The sequence below is a fragment of the Ranitomeya variabilis genome, chromosome 6 (genome assembly GCF_051348905.1).
Source record: "Ranitomeya variabilis isolate aRanVar5 chromosome 6, aRanVar5.hap1, whole genome shotgun sequence".
NCBI lineage: Eukaryota > Metazoa > Chordata > Amphibia > Anura > Dendrobatidae > Ranitomeya > Ranitomeya variabilis.
In genome coordinates, this window is record NC_135237.1 from 251,009,760 (window position 1) to 251,025,785 (window position 16,026).

A 16,026-nucleotide genomic window follows, 5' to 3' on the forward strand; every position below is an offset into this window, starting at 1 on the left:
ATATGCAAACACATTTGTAAACATGCACTGCTTTTTCAGTGATTACTTCGCCCCACACACACAAATGGTGAGTCACATATGCAAACACATTTGTAAACATGCACTGTTTTTTCAGTGATTACTTCGCCCCACACACACAAATAACACACCATTTGAAAGGTAAACTTGCCCCCTTCAGCAAGAAAAGACACAAACAAACCATACATTCACGATTTGATCAATAAATACAGTTTAAACATTCATTTTCAGAAACCTGCAGAAAATAACAATAACCTGCAGGTGGCACCACAACCTCAAGACATTTTTTTAGCCTCTACTTATCAAACCAATTTATTGTATTACCAATCTACATATATAAATACCTCTCTGTGTTCATCATCTCATTAAATACATTAACATTTGACCAGCTTGATTTTCCTGAAGTTGCCTGCGCCCCCGACAACCAATGTGCGAAAATTTTGCACAGGCCAACTAGTGTTTTTGAATCAGCATTGGTGAATACTGGAGAAGGCTACAAATAAAAACAAAATCCCTTCCAGAGCCAAAGGCTTCTAAAACGTAGTTTTTCTTATGACAACCACTATAGTATTAGGGTAGAAGGAAGATGAAATGCTGAAGTTACACTGTTACATATTTTCAAAAGTTGTCAGGTTCAGTTATGAAATGAGCCATTTTTTAATTATTTTTACCTCTGAATTCAAATCTGACAATGAAAATTTTTAGTTTGTTCTTGTTCCTATAGTATCAAAGAGTTTTCATTTTACTTCTACATATAACTAATAAATCCAAACAAAACACAACCTATATGGACTGCACTTCCACTGTATGCAACATTCAAAAATCAAAAGGAAACAAGAAGCAGCAATTAGATAAAGATACACAAGAAACACCTATTTAAAACCATGCATAAAAAAGGTAAAGTGACAGAGACCCCAAATACGAAGGTGATCAGTGAGACCTTGTTTAAAGAATACACAAGTTAGGTCCTTAGAGTAATCCCATTATCATATACTAGATCCAAAGTAGTTGTTTATAACCTCTCAGAGGTAGATGTCTATGCACTGTGGTGATGGAAATATATATCATTCAGAATAATTTTTTTTTCGTAAAGATTATACATACATTATCTAAAGCAAATTTAAAAGGTTCATATACGAGTCCTGTTGCAGAAGGAGGACTTCAGTCTGGAGGAGATTTTCACCAATAAGAACTGCCACATGCCCACGGAGAAGAGAAAATTTGAGACAATATATATGTAACCTTTTAGATTACCCCCTTCCCAGGCTATAAACATCTACCCCCAGTTGTCGGCTTTCCCTCTGCTCGTTACGAAAATTGCGCAGGAGCCCATGACATTTTTTCCCAAAAAATAATCTTTTATCAATTAAATATATGTCCAATAATTTGCACACACACTGTGCTAATTGTATTTGTCACTGACATCTATATATCTACCTATTCTATTTGTAATTACTGTACACTATGTTCCAAATTATTATGCAAATGACATTTTTCTCTGATTGTCCTAAATGGTCGGTGCAAATGACAGTCAGTCTAATAAGTCATCACCCGTTAGTGTATACATTGAATTTTATTGAAGAAACCTCCCAATGATAACAGTATAATCTCTAAAATTAATAAAAACTCAAAATGCACTGTTCCAAATTATTAGGCACAGTAGAATTTCTAAACATTTGATATGTTTTAAAGAAATGAAAATGCTCATTTGTGGAATTTGCAGCATTAGGAGGTCACATTCACAGAACAAAAAAGCTATTTAACTCCAAAACATCCTAACAGGCCAAGTTACATGTTAACAAAGGAACCCGTCTTTGATGTCAGCCTCACAATTCTTGCATCCATTGAACTTGTGAGTTTTTGGAGAGTTTCTGCTTGTATTTCTTTGCATGAAGTCAGAATAGCCTCCCAGAGCTGGTGTTTTGATGTGAACTGCCTCCCACCCTCATAGATCTTTTGATTGATGATAATCCAAAGGTTCTCTATAGGGTTGAGGTCAGGGGAAGATGGTGGCCACACCATGAGTTTATCTCCTTTTATGCCCATAGCAGCCAATGACTCAGATGTATTCTTTGCAGCATGACAGCATGAGATAGTGCATTGTCATGCATGAAGTTGCTTCTGCTCCTAAAGGCATGTTTCTGCTTTTTATGCCATGTTGTCAGTCAGAAACTCTATGCACTTTGCAGAGGTCATTTTCACACCTTCAGGAACCTTAAAGGGCCCTACCAGCTGTTTCCCCATGATTCCGTCCCAAAACATGACTCCTCCACCTCCTTGCTGACGTCGCAGCCTTGTTGGGACATGGTGGCCATCCACCAACCATCCACTACTCCATCCATCTGGACCATCCAGGGTTGCTCGACACTCATGAGTAAACAAGACTGCTTGAAAAATAGTCTACATGTATGTCTGGGTCCACGGGTCCACTGCAACCATTTCTGCTTGTGATCACTGTTTAGGGGTCCTACACCTTAAGGTTTGAGGGACACCAAAGGCACCAGCAACTTCAAATAACTTTTTGCTGCTTTGTAATGGTATTTTGGCAGCTGCTCTCTTAATTCAATGAATTTGTCTGGCAGAAACCTTCCTCAATATGCCTTTATCTGCATGAACTCTGTTTCAGTCATAAATCTCTTCATAGTATGATGATTACTCCTAAGTTTTCGTGAAATATCTAATGTTTTCAAACCTTGTCCAAGGCATTGCACTATTTAACGCTTTTCAGCAGCAGAGAGATCCTTTTTATTTCCCATATTGCTTGAAACCTGTGGCCTGCTTAATAATGTGGAACATCATTTTTAAGTAGTTTTCCTTTAATTAGAATCACTTGGAAAACTAATTATCACATGTATTTAAGATTGATTTCAGTGATCCATTGAGCCCTGAGACACAATACCATCCATGAGTTTATTTGAAAAACAAAACTATTAAATCTTTATGAAACTTAAATCCAATTTGCATAATAATTTGGAACACAGTGTATGTAATCCATCTCTTCTATCCTTTTGGCTACTGCAGTGATTTTAAAGAACACGACAGATGAATTACCGGCTTTTCTTCTATCTTCTATCTATCTCTATATGCAATATAAATATATATACCGTATTTTCCGGCGTATAAGACGACTTTTTAACCCCTGAAAATCTTCTTAAAAGTCGGGTGTCGTCTTATACGCCGGGTATCGTCTTGTACGCCGGGTGTATATGGTGGGTGGGGGGGGGGAGTGGTCCTGATGACGACGAGAGGGCGTCTCAAAGGAAAGTGCGTGGAGTATCCCCCATTACCTCATCGTAGCGCTGCAGCGTGGGGTCTCTGTGCTGGGAGCGGCGGCTGCTGCTCCTCTTTGTGCCGCGTGGGTGCTGTGCTGTGGGGCGGCGGCTCCTCTTCTGCAGTGTGGGGCCTCTGTGCTGTGGGGCGGCGGCGGCGTATCTTCATGCAGTCAGTCGGGGCTCCTCCGGCATCTCCTTAAAGCCCGGAGGCCCCGCCAGCAGCTGCATTGCTGCGATGCGGTGGCCTCCGGGAAAATGGCTGCTGCTCAGATTCAGATCTCGTCTCCCGAGATCTCGGGACGAGATCTGAATCTGAGCATGCACCGCCCCCGGCGGCCATTTTCCCGGAGGCCACCGCATCGCAGCAATGCAGCTGCCGGCGGGGCCTCCGGGCTTTAAGAAGATGCCGGAGGAGCCCTGACTGACTGCATGAAGATCCGCCGCCGACCCCGCCCCACACTGCAGAAGAGGAGCCGCCGCCCCACAGCACCCACGCGGCACAAAGAGGAGCCGCCGCTCCCAGCAGAGACCCCACGCTTCAGCGCTACGATGAGGTAATGGGGGATAGTCCACTCACACTTTCCTGTGAGTCGCCCCCTCGTCGTCATCGGGACCACTCCCACCCAAAAGGCACATTAGTCACCGGCCCTATAAGACGACATACGGCGTATAAGAAGACCCCCGACTTTAAAAGAAGATTTTATATTTTAACTGGAAAAGTTGGGGGGTCGTCTTATACGCCCAGTCGTCTTATACGCCGGAAAATACGGTATATATATATATATATATATATGTGTGTATGTGTCACTGACCTCTATATATATATCTATGTATTCTATACGTATATATCCTATCTATTCTATTCTAACCGGTCAGTGTTATTTTAATGTACACCGCACATGAATTGCTGACATTTCAAAGGACACCGGTGCGTAAACATCTGACAGCACTCGCATGGTCCGTGCGGTGTCCGAGTTTTTCTCGCACCCATAGGCTTGCATTGGCGAGACTCGGTCGATCTACACGAAAAAATGAGAGAATACTGCGATTTTACACGCACGTAGAATACGCCCGAGAAAAACAGTGGTCCAAGTGCTATGCTATGTTTTCTCGCATATCACTTGTCCGTATTCTACGGTAGTGTGACCCCAGCCTTATTCTCTTACACGACTATCACGCTCTCACACAGAAAGCGGCAGTACTTTGCGTATCCACTTTGGAGACCAAGTAAGAGGCCAACCACCTATAAGTCACCACCGAGGGGCCACAAATGTTGGTCATAGTTCAGGCACCTCAACATCTGTTTCATGTCTTCATAGGTTTCTTTCATATTGACTGCATAACCAACTGGAATTTAAGGTAGTGCATTGCCATTAGTCCTGTTTTGGACGAATCGATGAAGGGCCTCCATTCCTCTGGATTATGGCTAATCTTCAGAGCTTCCATTAAACTTCTGATGTTGTTTCATGCCACAATATCGCACTTCATTAAGACGTATTGGACAACATCTTTATCACGGAATCCGAACATTGTCTCCTTGGAGATTTTACTACTGTAGCCTGGAACCTAAGAGCTCAACCTTAAACTTGGGCAGATCCAAATCTCTTAGGCTACTTTCACACTAGCGTTTTTTTGCATACGTCGCAATGCGTCGTTTTGGCGAAAAAACGCATCCTGCAAAGTCATCTGCAGGATGCGTTTTTTCCCCATAGACTAACATTAGCGACGCATTGCGACGTATTGACACACGTCGCAACCGTCGTGCGACGGTTGCGTCGTGTTGTGGCGGACCGCCGGCAGCAAAAAACTTTACATGTAACGTTTTTTTGTGCTGACGGTCCGCCATTTCTGACCGTGCATGCGCGGCCGGAACTCCTCCCCCACCTCCCCGCACCTCACAATGTGGCAGCAGTTGCGTGGAAAAACAGCATCCGCTGCCCCCGTTGTGCGGCGCTTGCACAGTATGCGTCGGTACGTCGGGCCATTGAATTGAATTGAATTGGCAGATTTAGGGTCTTCAAAACTTACATCTGGAAATTGTCTTGCTGTGTGTGCACGTGGCTGTTGTCCCTGGCAAAGGTGGCCTGTGGTTCCTGGTGGCTGGCAAGGTGGTTGGGGTCCCTGGTGGCTCTGAAAGTAAAAAGACACTTGTAATCTGCTATACACATTGAATTGGCAGATTTAGGGTCTTCAAAACTTACATCTGGAAATTGGCTTGCTGTGTGTGCACATGGCTGTGGTCCCTGGCAAAGGTGGCCTGTGGTTCCTGGTGGCTGGCAAGGTGGTCTGTGGTTCCTGGTGGCTGGCAAAGGTGGCGGTGGTTCCTGGTGGATTGGACAGGTGGCTGGGGTTCCTGGTGGGTCTGTAAGTATAAAAAATGTATAGTTATACCCACCCCCCAAACTCATCTAATAGATTTAATAACCACCCTGCTCAAATTATGTGAGCAATGTTCATGCAGGCCAATACCAACAGTTTTGAGAAACAAACCCAAAAACAAATAGATCCAAGGCACACCAGTTTTAGCTGGATTACCTACTTCAATAGTATGTGCAAGCTGTAAAACCATTTCCCCCTATCACCCCCCAAAAAAAACCCTCTTGTAAAATTGAAATTCCTACACACACATTCAAAATGTATTTATCACATATGTGGTTTGAAAATATCCCTTTAAAAATAACTTTAAAAAATTAAATTTCCCTTTAAAAAATTTTAGATTACCTTTTATCTTAAAAAATAAACCCTGAATCAACACAGTATTGCATGTGTAACCATTTGTACATACACCAGTTTAAAATTTACCTTTGTGAAATGATACTACGGACATTTTTTAGAAAATTTGTATTAATTCTTTTTTAATTTTCTTTTTTTTTACCATCACAATAGGAGCTAATAAATAAACAATAGTCCAGAGGGCACTGCACAAATAACTGAAACCAATTGCAGCAAATATAAGGATGAAAACCACTCAGTTCATCCGTAGAATAAACAATATAGAAATAAATATAAAAATATTTGCGCTAAAAATTCCAGTAAAATAAAATGAATAGAGACATAACACCGTATAGAACTTAAAAAAATCCTGCCATAGGTGCAGAAAAAGTATTACCTCCATCTTTAGTGCTGTATATGGGTGATATCTCCTGAATCCTAGAAGGTCCTTCAAAGGGCGTCGGTTTGATCTCACGTCACAGTTCAAATGAGTGTCCCAAAAAGGGATGAATAATAAGGTGCTGGGCAACTAGAAAAACTAAAGTGTGGGGGCGCCGTCCCGGCCGGTGACAGGCGTACCTCCCCAGCAAAGAGAAAAATCTGCCGTGCACAGGCAATACAGGCTCTGGAAAAGCACACCACACCTTCCTGAAGAAGGAATCAGAGATTCCGAAACACGTTGGAAAAGTGGTGTGGTGTGCTTTCCATAGCCGGTCACGTGATCCATCACGTGTCAGTGACGTCACGCAAGGTCCTGCAGCCAGGCTGCGCCTTGCCGACTCTATCTGAGGACAGAGCCTGTATTGCCTATGCAAGGCAGATTTTTCTCTTTGCTGGGAAGGTACGCCTGTCACCGGCCGGGACGGCGCCCCCACACTTTAGTTTTTCTGGTTGCCCAGCACCTTATTATTCATCCCTTTTTGGGACACTCATTTGAACTGTGACGTGAGATCAAACCGACGCCCTTTGAAGGACCTTCTAGGATTCAGGAGATATCACCCATATACAGCACTAAAGACAGACACAATAGGAGCTAAAATGCTCTTTATTTTAAATACAAGTACATCAACTGGAAATGTGTTCAACAATAAAACAAAAAATTTTTTTTACAGAAAAACAAAACACACACACAAGACACACGCTCACACACTGAAACCACATGCTGCACAGACCACACTACTTGATAAATACATCACAGTAAAAAAAAAATGCATGTGAAGTCACCGCACGTGAGTGCACGGACGCATGCACCCGCAATCACCCAGACGCATGCACGAAAGCACACAGGCGCATGGATAACGAATGCACACGCACAAAAGCACACAGGTGCAGGCATAACGCACGCACACACACACAAAAGCAACAGCCGTACGCAAACACACACAGATGCACACATACAAAAGCACACAGCCGGAGAAAAACACAAAGACGCACACACGCATGCACCAACACACATACGCAAAAATAGCAGGACTCAGGCTGGAGCTGGACGCTGGCTGTCTTCACAGTGGAAGGCCTCATGCTGGAGCTGGACTCTGGCAGGATGCTGGCTGTTGAAGGACAATGGCAGGCCACTGGCTGTATTCAGGTTTAGCTCTGGCTGTGTTCAGTAGTACGTCATACAGACACAAACACATGCACACGCACAGACAGACATGCACACAGACGCACACAAAAATGGCAGTTTTAGTACTCACACTGGCTGGAAGGCTGCAGCTTGAGGTTCTGTAGCTGGCAGGCCTCTGGACGCTGGCAGACTGGGCAGATGCTGGCAGGCTGTCTTCAGGCTGGCTGTCTGTCTTCAGGTTGGCTGCTGTCTTCTGTGTTCTTGCTGGCACATTTGGGGTTGAAGCCCCAGGCCTGGTTTATATAGATTTGGGGGTGTCTGGAGAATTGGCAACAAAATCCTGCTTCTGAGCATGCTCAGTGTAAAAAAACATATTGCAGCGCTGCATTCCGTCATACGACGTGTCCCGACGCATCCTGCGCCCATAAGCTTCCATTCAAGCCAACGACGCATGCCACAGGATGCGTCGCGACACGTTTTCCCGGCGCAGACAAAAAACGTTACAATCAACGTTTCTTCCAGACGATTTGTCGCCAAATTTCGACGCAACCGTCGCACGACGTACACAACGTGTGACAATGCGTCGCGATGCGTCGCCAATACAAGTCTATGGGGAAAAAACGCATCCTGCGGGAGATTTTGCAGGATGCGTTTTTTTCACAAAACAACGCTTTTAGACGTCCGACGAACAACGCTAGTGTGAAAGTAGCCTTAACAAGATTGTTCAGTTCACTTTGTGTTATAAGGTGTGATTCAGTTGAGGCTGCAGACAGAAAGTCTAGGTAGTGAGAAGAAGATGCTTCATGACACCAAGCGCCTTCCTCTTCCTTACTTGACCTGACTTAAAATGTGAAAATGTTCTGGTGCTTTTAGAACCGACAGTTCTTCTGTGTGTGGTATTGGGCGTATTGCAGATGGAACGTTTGGATAGTGTAAAGTCCACTTCTTTGAAACTGAGAAACATGCAGAAATAGCGAATGGTAGTTTGATCTTTTGGCTCCCTCCAGATCATCGGACTGCTAAAGGCTTACATTCCTCTTCCCATGTAACCACTGAGTAAGATGTGATGGACGTATATTGCACAGCTTATGTGTGGATCCCAACTTTTGTCCTGATCTCCTATTCTGCAGCCAAAATGCAGGTTGTAGGCTTTCCATATCATGGTAGTCAAGTTTCGCTGTTTTGACGCAAAAGTGACTACTACGCAAATGTAGAAAAAACTATCCGTTATATTAATGCAAGAACAAGGCATATCTGAAAAAATATATAGAAACATGTCAATATGATAAGAAATCCTAAAACTGTATACCTTACACAGAGAGCATTTATAAAAGTAGGTGATGCAACTGTAATTAGGATCACATGATGTGATTGCCGTTTTTTGATTGGTCACCCTAAGATGATGGAATACTGAAGACTCAAGTGACTAAATACAAAATACTGTATTTTATGCTTGAGAAGGCCATTTGGCCGAAATGTTGCTTTTTTTTTTTGTTTCCTCACTAGTGTGATGTTTTAAATATTTTGGAATTTTGGATGTTATAAAGATCTCTATGGTGCTTCTTATATCTTTCGATTTGCAAGAACGATAGGAGAGAGAATATCAGATTTTTACTCTGTGGTAAAACGTATCTTCCAATGAATGTATCTTGAAATCCATCAAAGAAAGAATTTAAAGGGAATCTGTCACCCCAAAATTTGCCCATAAGCTTAGGCCACTTGCATCAGGGGCTTATCTACAGCATTCTGTAATGCTGTAGATAAGCCACGGATGTAACCTGAAGGATAAGAAAAACAGGTTAGATTATACTCACCCAGTGGCGGTCCCGCTGCGGTCCGATCCTATGGGCGTCGCGGTCTGTATCCGGCACCTCCCATCTTCATACGATGACGTCCTCTTCTTTGTTTCCTGCCGCGGCGCCTGCGTACGCGTACTTTATCTGCCCTGTTGAGGGCAGAGCAAAGAACTGCAGTGCGCGGGCGCCGGGCAGTGCAGTACTTTGCTCTGCATTTCATAGGCATTTCTGAACAAATGTGTATTTTTTTTATTGTTTTTTTTTTAATCGGGCAGAAGGGTAATTTGAACTTTTTAAATTTCTTTTAAAAACATGTTTTACACTTTTTACTTGCTTCATCAGTCTCCTTAGGAGACTTGAAGCTGAGATGTTCTGATCGTTTGTTAAACACATAGCAGGGCTCCAGCAGAAATGCTCATCTGCTATAAACGCCGGCCACAGTGCTGCACTCATAGCAGATCAACAATGACCACCATTGGGGTCTCCTACAGACCCCCGGTTGTCATGCCAACCGCGCCAATCATGGGGCGCTGATGAGCGGAGTTGGTGAATCACTTCCGGCACGATCATGTTAAATGCCACTGTCAGAGATTGACAGCAGCATTTAACATGTTAACAGCTGTCATGTGCCGGAAAAGATGTGGGCTCAGCACAGGAGCCTGCATTAAAGGGGAAACATGACATATGCCATATACACATCATATGTTGTGACGTGGTCAAAACCCATTGTAAGCAAGTTTCAGAATAGCAGAACAAATGTTATGTAAAAACTCTGCTAAAGGGAACTAAGGTTGTATTTCCTTTTTGTATTAGTTTTTGCAGTTAAAAAGCTGGTGATCCACTTTGGAATCATTGGTTTTTTGGGGAATCGTTTTGGCTGCTGGTGGGAAGTGATTGAAGAGTTTGTGAGGGAACGTAAAGAAGCTTTGGCACCCAGACCAATTCGAGGACTGGGAAAATTTGTTCTGAAAGTTGACAGTAAGGTAAGTGCCTCTTGTTTTGTTCAGTGCACATGACTGACATACAGCATTCAAAATGTAGTTTTTATTTAGCTACATCATATATTAGCATATATTAATTCTTACTTATGTTCCTAGTCTAATGTTGTTTTTATTTCATATTTAAGTGCCACGAAAATTTGATTAGTGTTAATGCTTTTTGAAAAATTAAATTATACTCTATGTATGGAACTCATTCTGCAAATACAACATTTGTATATAATTTGTATATAAGTGCTACGTTTACATGGATTTTGGAGGTTTTACCATGTTGCACGATCTCTGTTATTGCCATCAATGTAAGCTTTGATTAGTGTTGTCATAGTAATATATAGCTCTCTCTTGCTATGTATTTGTCCGCTGTTACTTGTGTGCCCTTTTGTTTTTACCGCATTGTATTTGCACATTATTCACTAATGTTCTGCTGTCTTCATTTTCCTCCTATTTTCTCCTTGCCTCCTTTTCCCAATGCACTTTCTTGCCCACATAAAGATGTGGCATTGGCTTAATGAGCAGGTAAAGCAACAGCTTATTGAACTGTTTGTCTTCTGAAATAAGCTCATGTCCATGTGTTTAACACAAAGTGCTCACACACATCAAGAAGTGGCTGTGTATATGTATTAGGATGGCCAAACACTAGAGATTTTGGATTGCAGAAAAAGTGCTACTTTTGATCAAATTTTGCTGACCATTTTGTGACATTTGTGTATTTTACTCATACAGCTGCATCATATTTTAGAGTATTTTATAGATATTGTCATCACGGTCCCAACTGAGGCTCACAATCTAAATTCCCTATCAATATTTCTTTGGAGTGTGGGAAGAAACCCATGCAAACATGGGGAGAACATAACCAACTCCTTGCAGATGTTGTCCTTCATGGGAATGGAAGCCAGGACCTCAGCGCTGCAAATCAACAGTGCTAACTACTGAGCCACTGTGCTGCAATACACAATTTGATGTGTGATTGATACAAATCTTTGGCAGCTATCTATTGAGAGGTTGATCTGCCATATTGGACTTGGCCTTTCTCTGGTGCAAAAAGTTGAAAAGTTATATTCATGATGGAACAACAAATCTCCTAAATTGGAGGCCATAGTAAGTCCGAGATCACGGCAGCGATGGACAGTGATTTGTCATTTTACCCTTTGACATTATTTTTCAAGACATCCTTCACAGTCAATTCATAAATGAAATTAAAACGGTCTCTGAAATCAATACTGTATGGCCAGGTATAAGCTTTACAAACGTTCATTCCATGCCGTAACATTAATGTAACGCAATTTGCTCCTTTTAGTACATGTGCAGTAGCTGTCATTTTGTACAGAATTGACACAAGCATTGCTTTGCTATGCATCAGTTATAAAGGTGGCCATACACATTAAAGTTGCTAAATATCGATTTCAACCCCAAAAATTGTTAATCTGTTGAATTTTTTCAACAGACAGGCTGAGGACAGTCATCATCTCTTTTTGATAGTTTACCAGATGATCATTCTGCAAATGGTTGTTTAGTCATCTAATATATATGGCCACCTTAAAGGGAGTTTGTTATGCCCCAAAATGCATTTTCATTGGGCTATATGGTGTTTTAGAGGATTTAGCTCCAATAACAATCATACTTGCACTGTACTTGGTTCTTGTACAGTGCACGAGAAAATAACATTCAATTCTAAAGCAAAGTAGGCTTCGGTGCACCCTTGGCATGACCAAGAGTGTGGTGCGAAGTTATTCCTCTTGATTTACATATCGGGGCACTTCCTCCGTTTCTGATTGACAGTGCTCGCTTCCCAGAGTGCCTACTGGAGGTGTGTGGCCTTGTGCATTTTCCCTGTCTCCTGATGCTGCTGACTGCACTGATACTCGGAAGTGCAGGGAGCAGCATAAGAAGAAAAGAAACCGGGAGAAGACGCACAAGCTGGCAGCATTCAGGCAGTGCTGAGTCTGGGAAGCGTGCACTTTCAATAAGAGGTGGATGAAGGGCCTCAATATGCAAGTGAGGATTCATTATGCTGCATCAAACTCTTGGCCACACTAAAATTGCACCGAATCCTCCTCCTTTGCTAATAAATTAAAAGTTTTACAGTGACAAGTACAGTGATAGTAGTGTTGTTACAGGGATTACCTGCCCAACAACCAAGTATAGCCCATTTAAATTGCATTCTGGGGTGATGGACTCCCTTTTAGGGTATGTGCACACGCTGCGGATTTCGCTGCGAACCGCAGCGTTTCCGCAGCGGTTTCCCATAAGTTTACAGTACAATGTAAACCTATGGGAAACGAAATCCGCAGTGCACATGCTGCGGAAAAAACGTGCGGAAACGCAGCGCTTTACATTCCGCAGCATGTCAATTGTTTGTGCGGATTCCGCTGCGGGTTTACACCTGCTCTAATAGAAATCTGCAATTGAAAACCCGCAGAGGAAACCGCACTAGAGACCGCGATAAATCCGCAGTAAAAACCGCAGCGGTTTTGCACTGCAGATTTATCAAATCCGCTGCGGAAAATTCCGCAGCGGAATCCGCAGCGTGGGCACATGGCCTAAGGCTGCCTTCACACTTCACCAGCCCTGTGCCACTGAAGTCTTTCCACTGTGTCCTTGTATATTCACATAAAGGGGTTTTCAGGTTTTGGAATTCCCTTTCTTCATTGTACTTCCAGTTTGTTTGAAGTAAAACAAACTAATCTTCTATCTCCCCTCTCCGGTTACAGCTCTAAGGGTACCGTTACACTAAACGATTTACCAACGATCACGACCAGCGATACGACCTGGCCGTGATCGTTGGTAAGTCGTTGTGTGGTCGCTGGAGAGCTGTCACACAGACAGCTCTCCAGCGACCAACGATGCCGAAGTCCCCGGGTAACCAGGGTAAACATCGGGTTACTAAGCGCAGGGCCGCGCTTAGTAACCCGATGTTTACCCTGGTTACCATTGTAAATGTAAAAAACCCAAAAACACTACATACTCACATTCCGGTGTCTGCCACGTCCTTCACCGTCAGCTTCCCGCACTGACTATGTCAGTGCCGGCCGTAAAGCACAGCGGTGACGTCACCGCTGTGTTCTGCTTTTACTTTACGGCCGGCGCTCACAGTCAGTGCGGGAAGCTGACGGCGAGGGACTTGACAGACATCAGAAGGTGAGTATGTAGTGTTTTTTATTTACATTTACAATGGTAACCAGGGTAAACATCGGGTTACTAAGCGCAGCCCTGCGCTTAGTAACCCGATGTTTACCCTGGTTATAAGCGAACACATCGCTGGATCGGTGTCACACACACCGATCCAGCGATGACAGCGGGTGATCCAGCGACGAAAGAAAGTTTCAAACGATCTGCTACGACATACGATTCTCAGCGGGGTCCCTGATCGCAGTAGCGTGTCAGACACAGCGAGATCGTATGTATATCGCTGGAACGTCACGGATCGTGCCGTCGTAGCGACCAAAGTGCCACTGTGAGACGGTACCCTAAGTCTCCACTGCTGCTCCTAGTGTATGTTATTGTTTGCAGCAGTGATCTCTGGCCAACAGCACTGCAGCAAATATTCAGGCAGTGGGTAAGTGTGTCCAAACCGTTGTTTCCCACCACTTAGGGTATGTGCACACGTTGCGGATTCTCTGCGGATCCGCAGCGTTTTTTGCAGTGCAGAAACGCTGCAGATCCGCAAATGATTTACAGTACAATGTATATCAATGAGAAAAAAAAAATGCTGTGCACACTTTGCGGAAAATCCGCTGCGGAAACACTGCGGTTTAAAAGAAGTAGCATGTCACTTCTTTTTTGTGAATCTGCAGCGTTTTTGTACCCACTCCATTATAGAAAACCGCAGGGTTAAAAACCGCAGCAAATCCGCAAGAAAACCGCAGCAAAAACGCACAAAAAAACGCTGCGGAACCGCACAAAAAACCGCCGGTGCGTTTTCTGCCAGGAGAGGCAGAATCCGCACCAGAAATTCCTAAGCCTAATCCGCAACGTGTGCACATAGCCTTAAGGGGGTATTGGTGTACTCAGGAGAAATTGCACAACGAATTTTATAGTCTAATTTCTCCTGTTTCCCTTGTGAAAATGAAACATTTGGGGCTAATGCAACAATTTTGTGGGAAAAATGTATTTTTCTGTTTTCATGGCTCAGCGTTACCAAATTCTGCGAAGCACCTGTGGTTTCGAGGTGCTCACCGCACCTCTAGATACATTCTTTGAGGGGTGTAGTTTCCAAAATAAGGTCACTTGTGGGGGATTTCTACAGTTTAGGCACACCAGGGGCTCTACAAATGTGACCGTCCCCTATCTGTTCCATCCCATTTTGAGCTCCAAAGGGTATATGGTTCTCCTTCTCTTCCTAGATCTACTGTGTGTCCAAACAGTAGATTTCCACCACATATGGGGTATCGGCATATTCAGGAGAAATTAGTCAACAAATTATACAGTCCATTTTCTACTGTTTCCCTTGTGAAAATGTAAAATTTGGGGTTAAAGCAACATTTTTATGGGAACATTTTATGTTTTCTTTTTTCTTCCACCTTGCTTTAATCCATTTACCTCCCAAGGCTGTTTGCACCTACATGACCTGATTAAATTTTGCAATTCTGACCAGTGTCACTTTATGTGGTAATAACTCTAGAACGCTTCAACGGATCCCGCTGATTCTGAGATTGTTTTTTTCATGACATATTGTTCTTCATGATAGTGGTATAGAGGTAAAATTTCTTCGATATGACTTGCGTTTATTTGTGAAAAAAACGGAAATTTGGGGAAAATTTAATTTTTATGCCCTTAAATCGGATAGTTATTACATCAGTACAAATTTTGAAAACATAATATTTTTAGTTAGGAAGTTATAAGGTTTGAAAGTTGACCAGCGATTTCTAATTTTTTCAACCAGTTTTACAACTTACCATTTTTTAGGGACCACACCAGATGTGAAGTGACATTGAGGGGCCTAAATGACAGAAAATACCCAAAAGTTACATCATTCTAAAAACTGCACCCCTCAAGGTGCTCAAAAACCACATTCAAAAAGTTTATTACCACTTCACCGGAGTTAATGGAACACGGAAGGAAAAAATGAACAATTAACTTTTTGTGACAAAACTTTTAGTGGAAACCCCCACAAGTCATATTATTTACGAAACTAGACCCCTCAGGGAACTTATCTAGATGTGTGTTGAGCACCTTGAGACGACCAGGTGCTTTACATAAGTATATAACATTGAGCCATGAAAATACATTTTTCCCACAAAAATATTATTTATCCCCTGTTTTAATTTTCACAAGGATAGCAGGAGAAAATGGACCCCAAACTTTGCTGTGTAATTTCTCCTGAGTATGCTGATACCCCATATGTGGTTGAAATCTACTTTTGAGGCACAGTGTAAAAAGCTCAAAAGAGAAGAAGTGCCATATTGCAGTCCACATTTTGCTCGACTGTTCTGAGGGTGCCATATCACACTGGCAGAGGCTGTGAGGTGCCAGAATAGCAGAACCACCCATTTTACAAACTACACCTCTCAATGTATTCATCTAGGGATGTAGTGATCATATTGACACCACAGTTGGGTCACAGAATGTTATACCATTGGGCAATGAAGAAACAGATAATTAAATTTTTACCACCAAAACATTGTTTTAGCTCCACACTAGGAAATTGGTAAAAATTGTATAAA

General features: G+C 42.8%; 1 protein-coding gene across 5 annotated transcripts in view; it reads left to right on the forward strand.

Moving 5' to 3' along the window:
• The window catches only part of TMEM245 (transmembrane protein 245), a 95,539-nt gene that overhangs the window by 18,302 nt on the left and 61,211 nt on the right, over nt 1-16,026 (forward strand). For 3 of the 5 annotated variants that reach the window (XR_013216914.1, XM_077269582.1, XM_077269583.1), the window contains exons 6-7: nt 10,179-10,348; nt 10,856-10,879. Coding sequence is in view for 4 of the 5 variants with exons in the window: in XM_077269582.1 (XP_077125697.1) it covers nt 10,179-10,348; nt 10,856-10,879 (194 nt within the window). In the remaining variant the exon portion in view is untranslated. The remainder of the gene's footprint in view (nt 1-10,178; nt 10,349-10,855; nt 10,880-16,026) is intronic. The other 2 variants (XM_077269584.1, XM_077269585.1) reach the window with 1 other exon arrangement.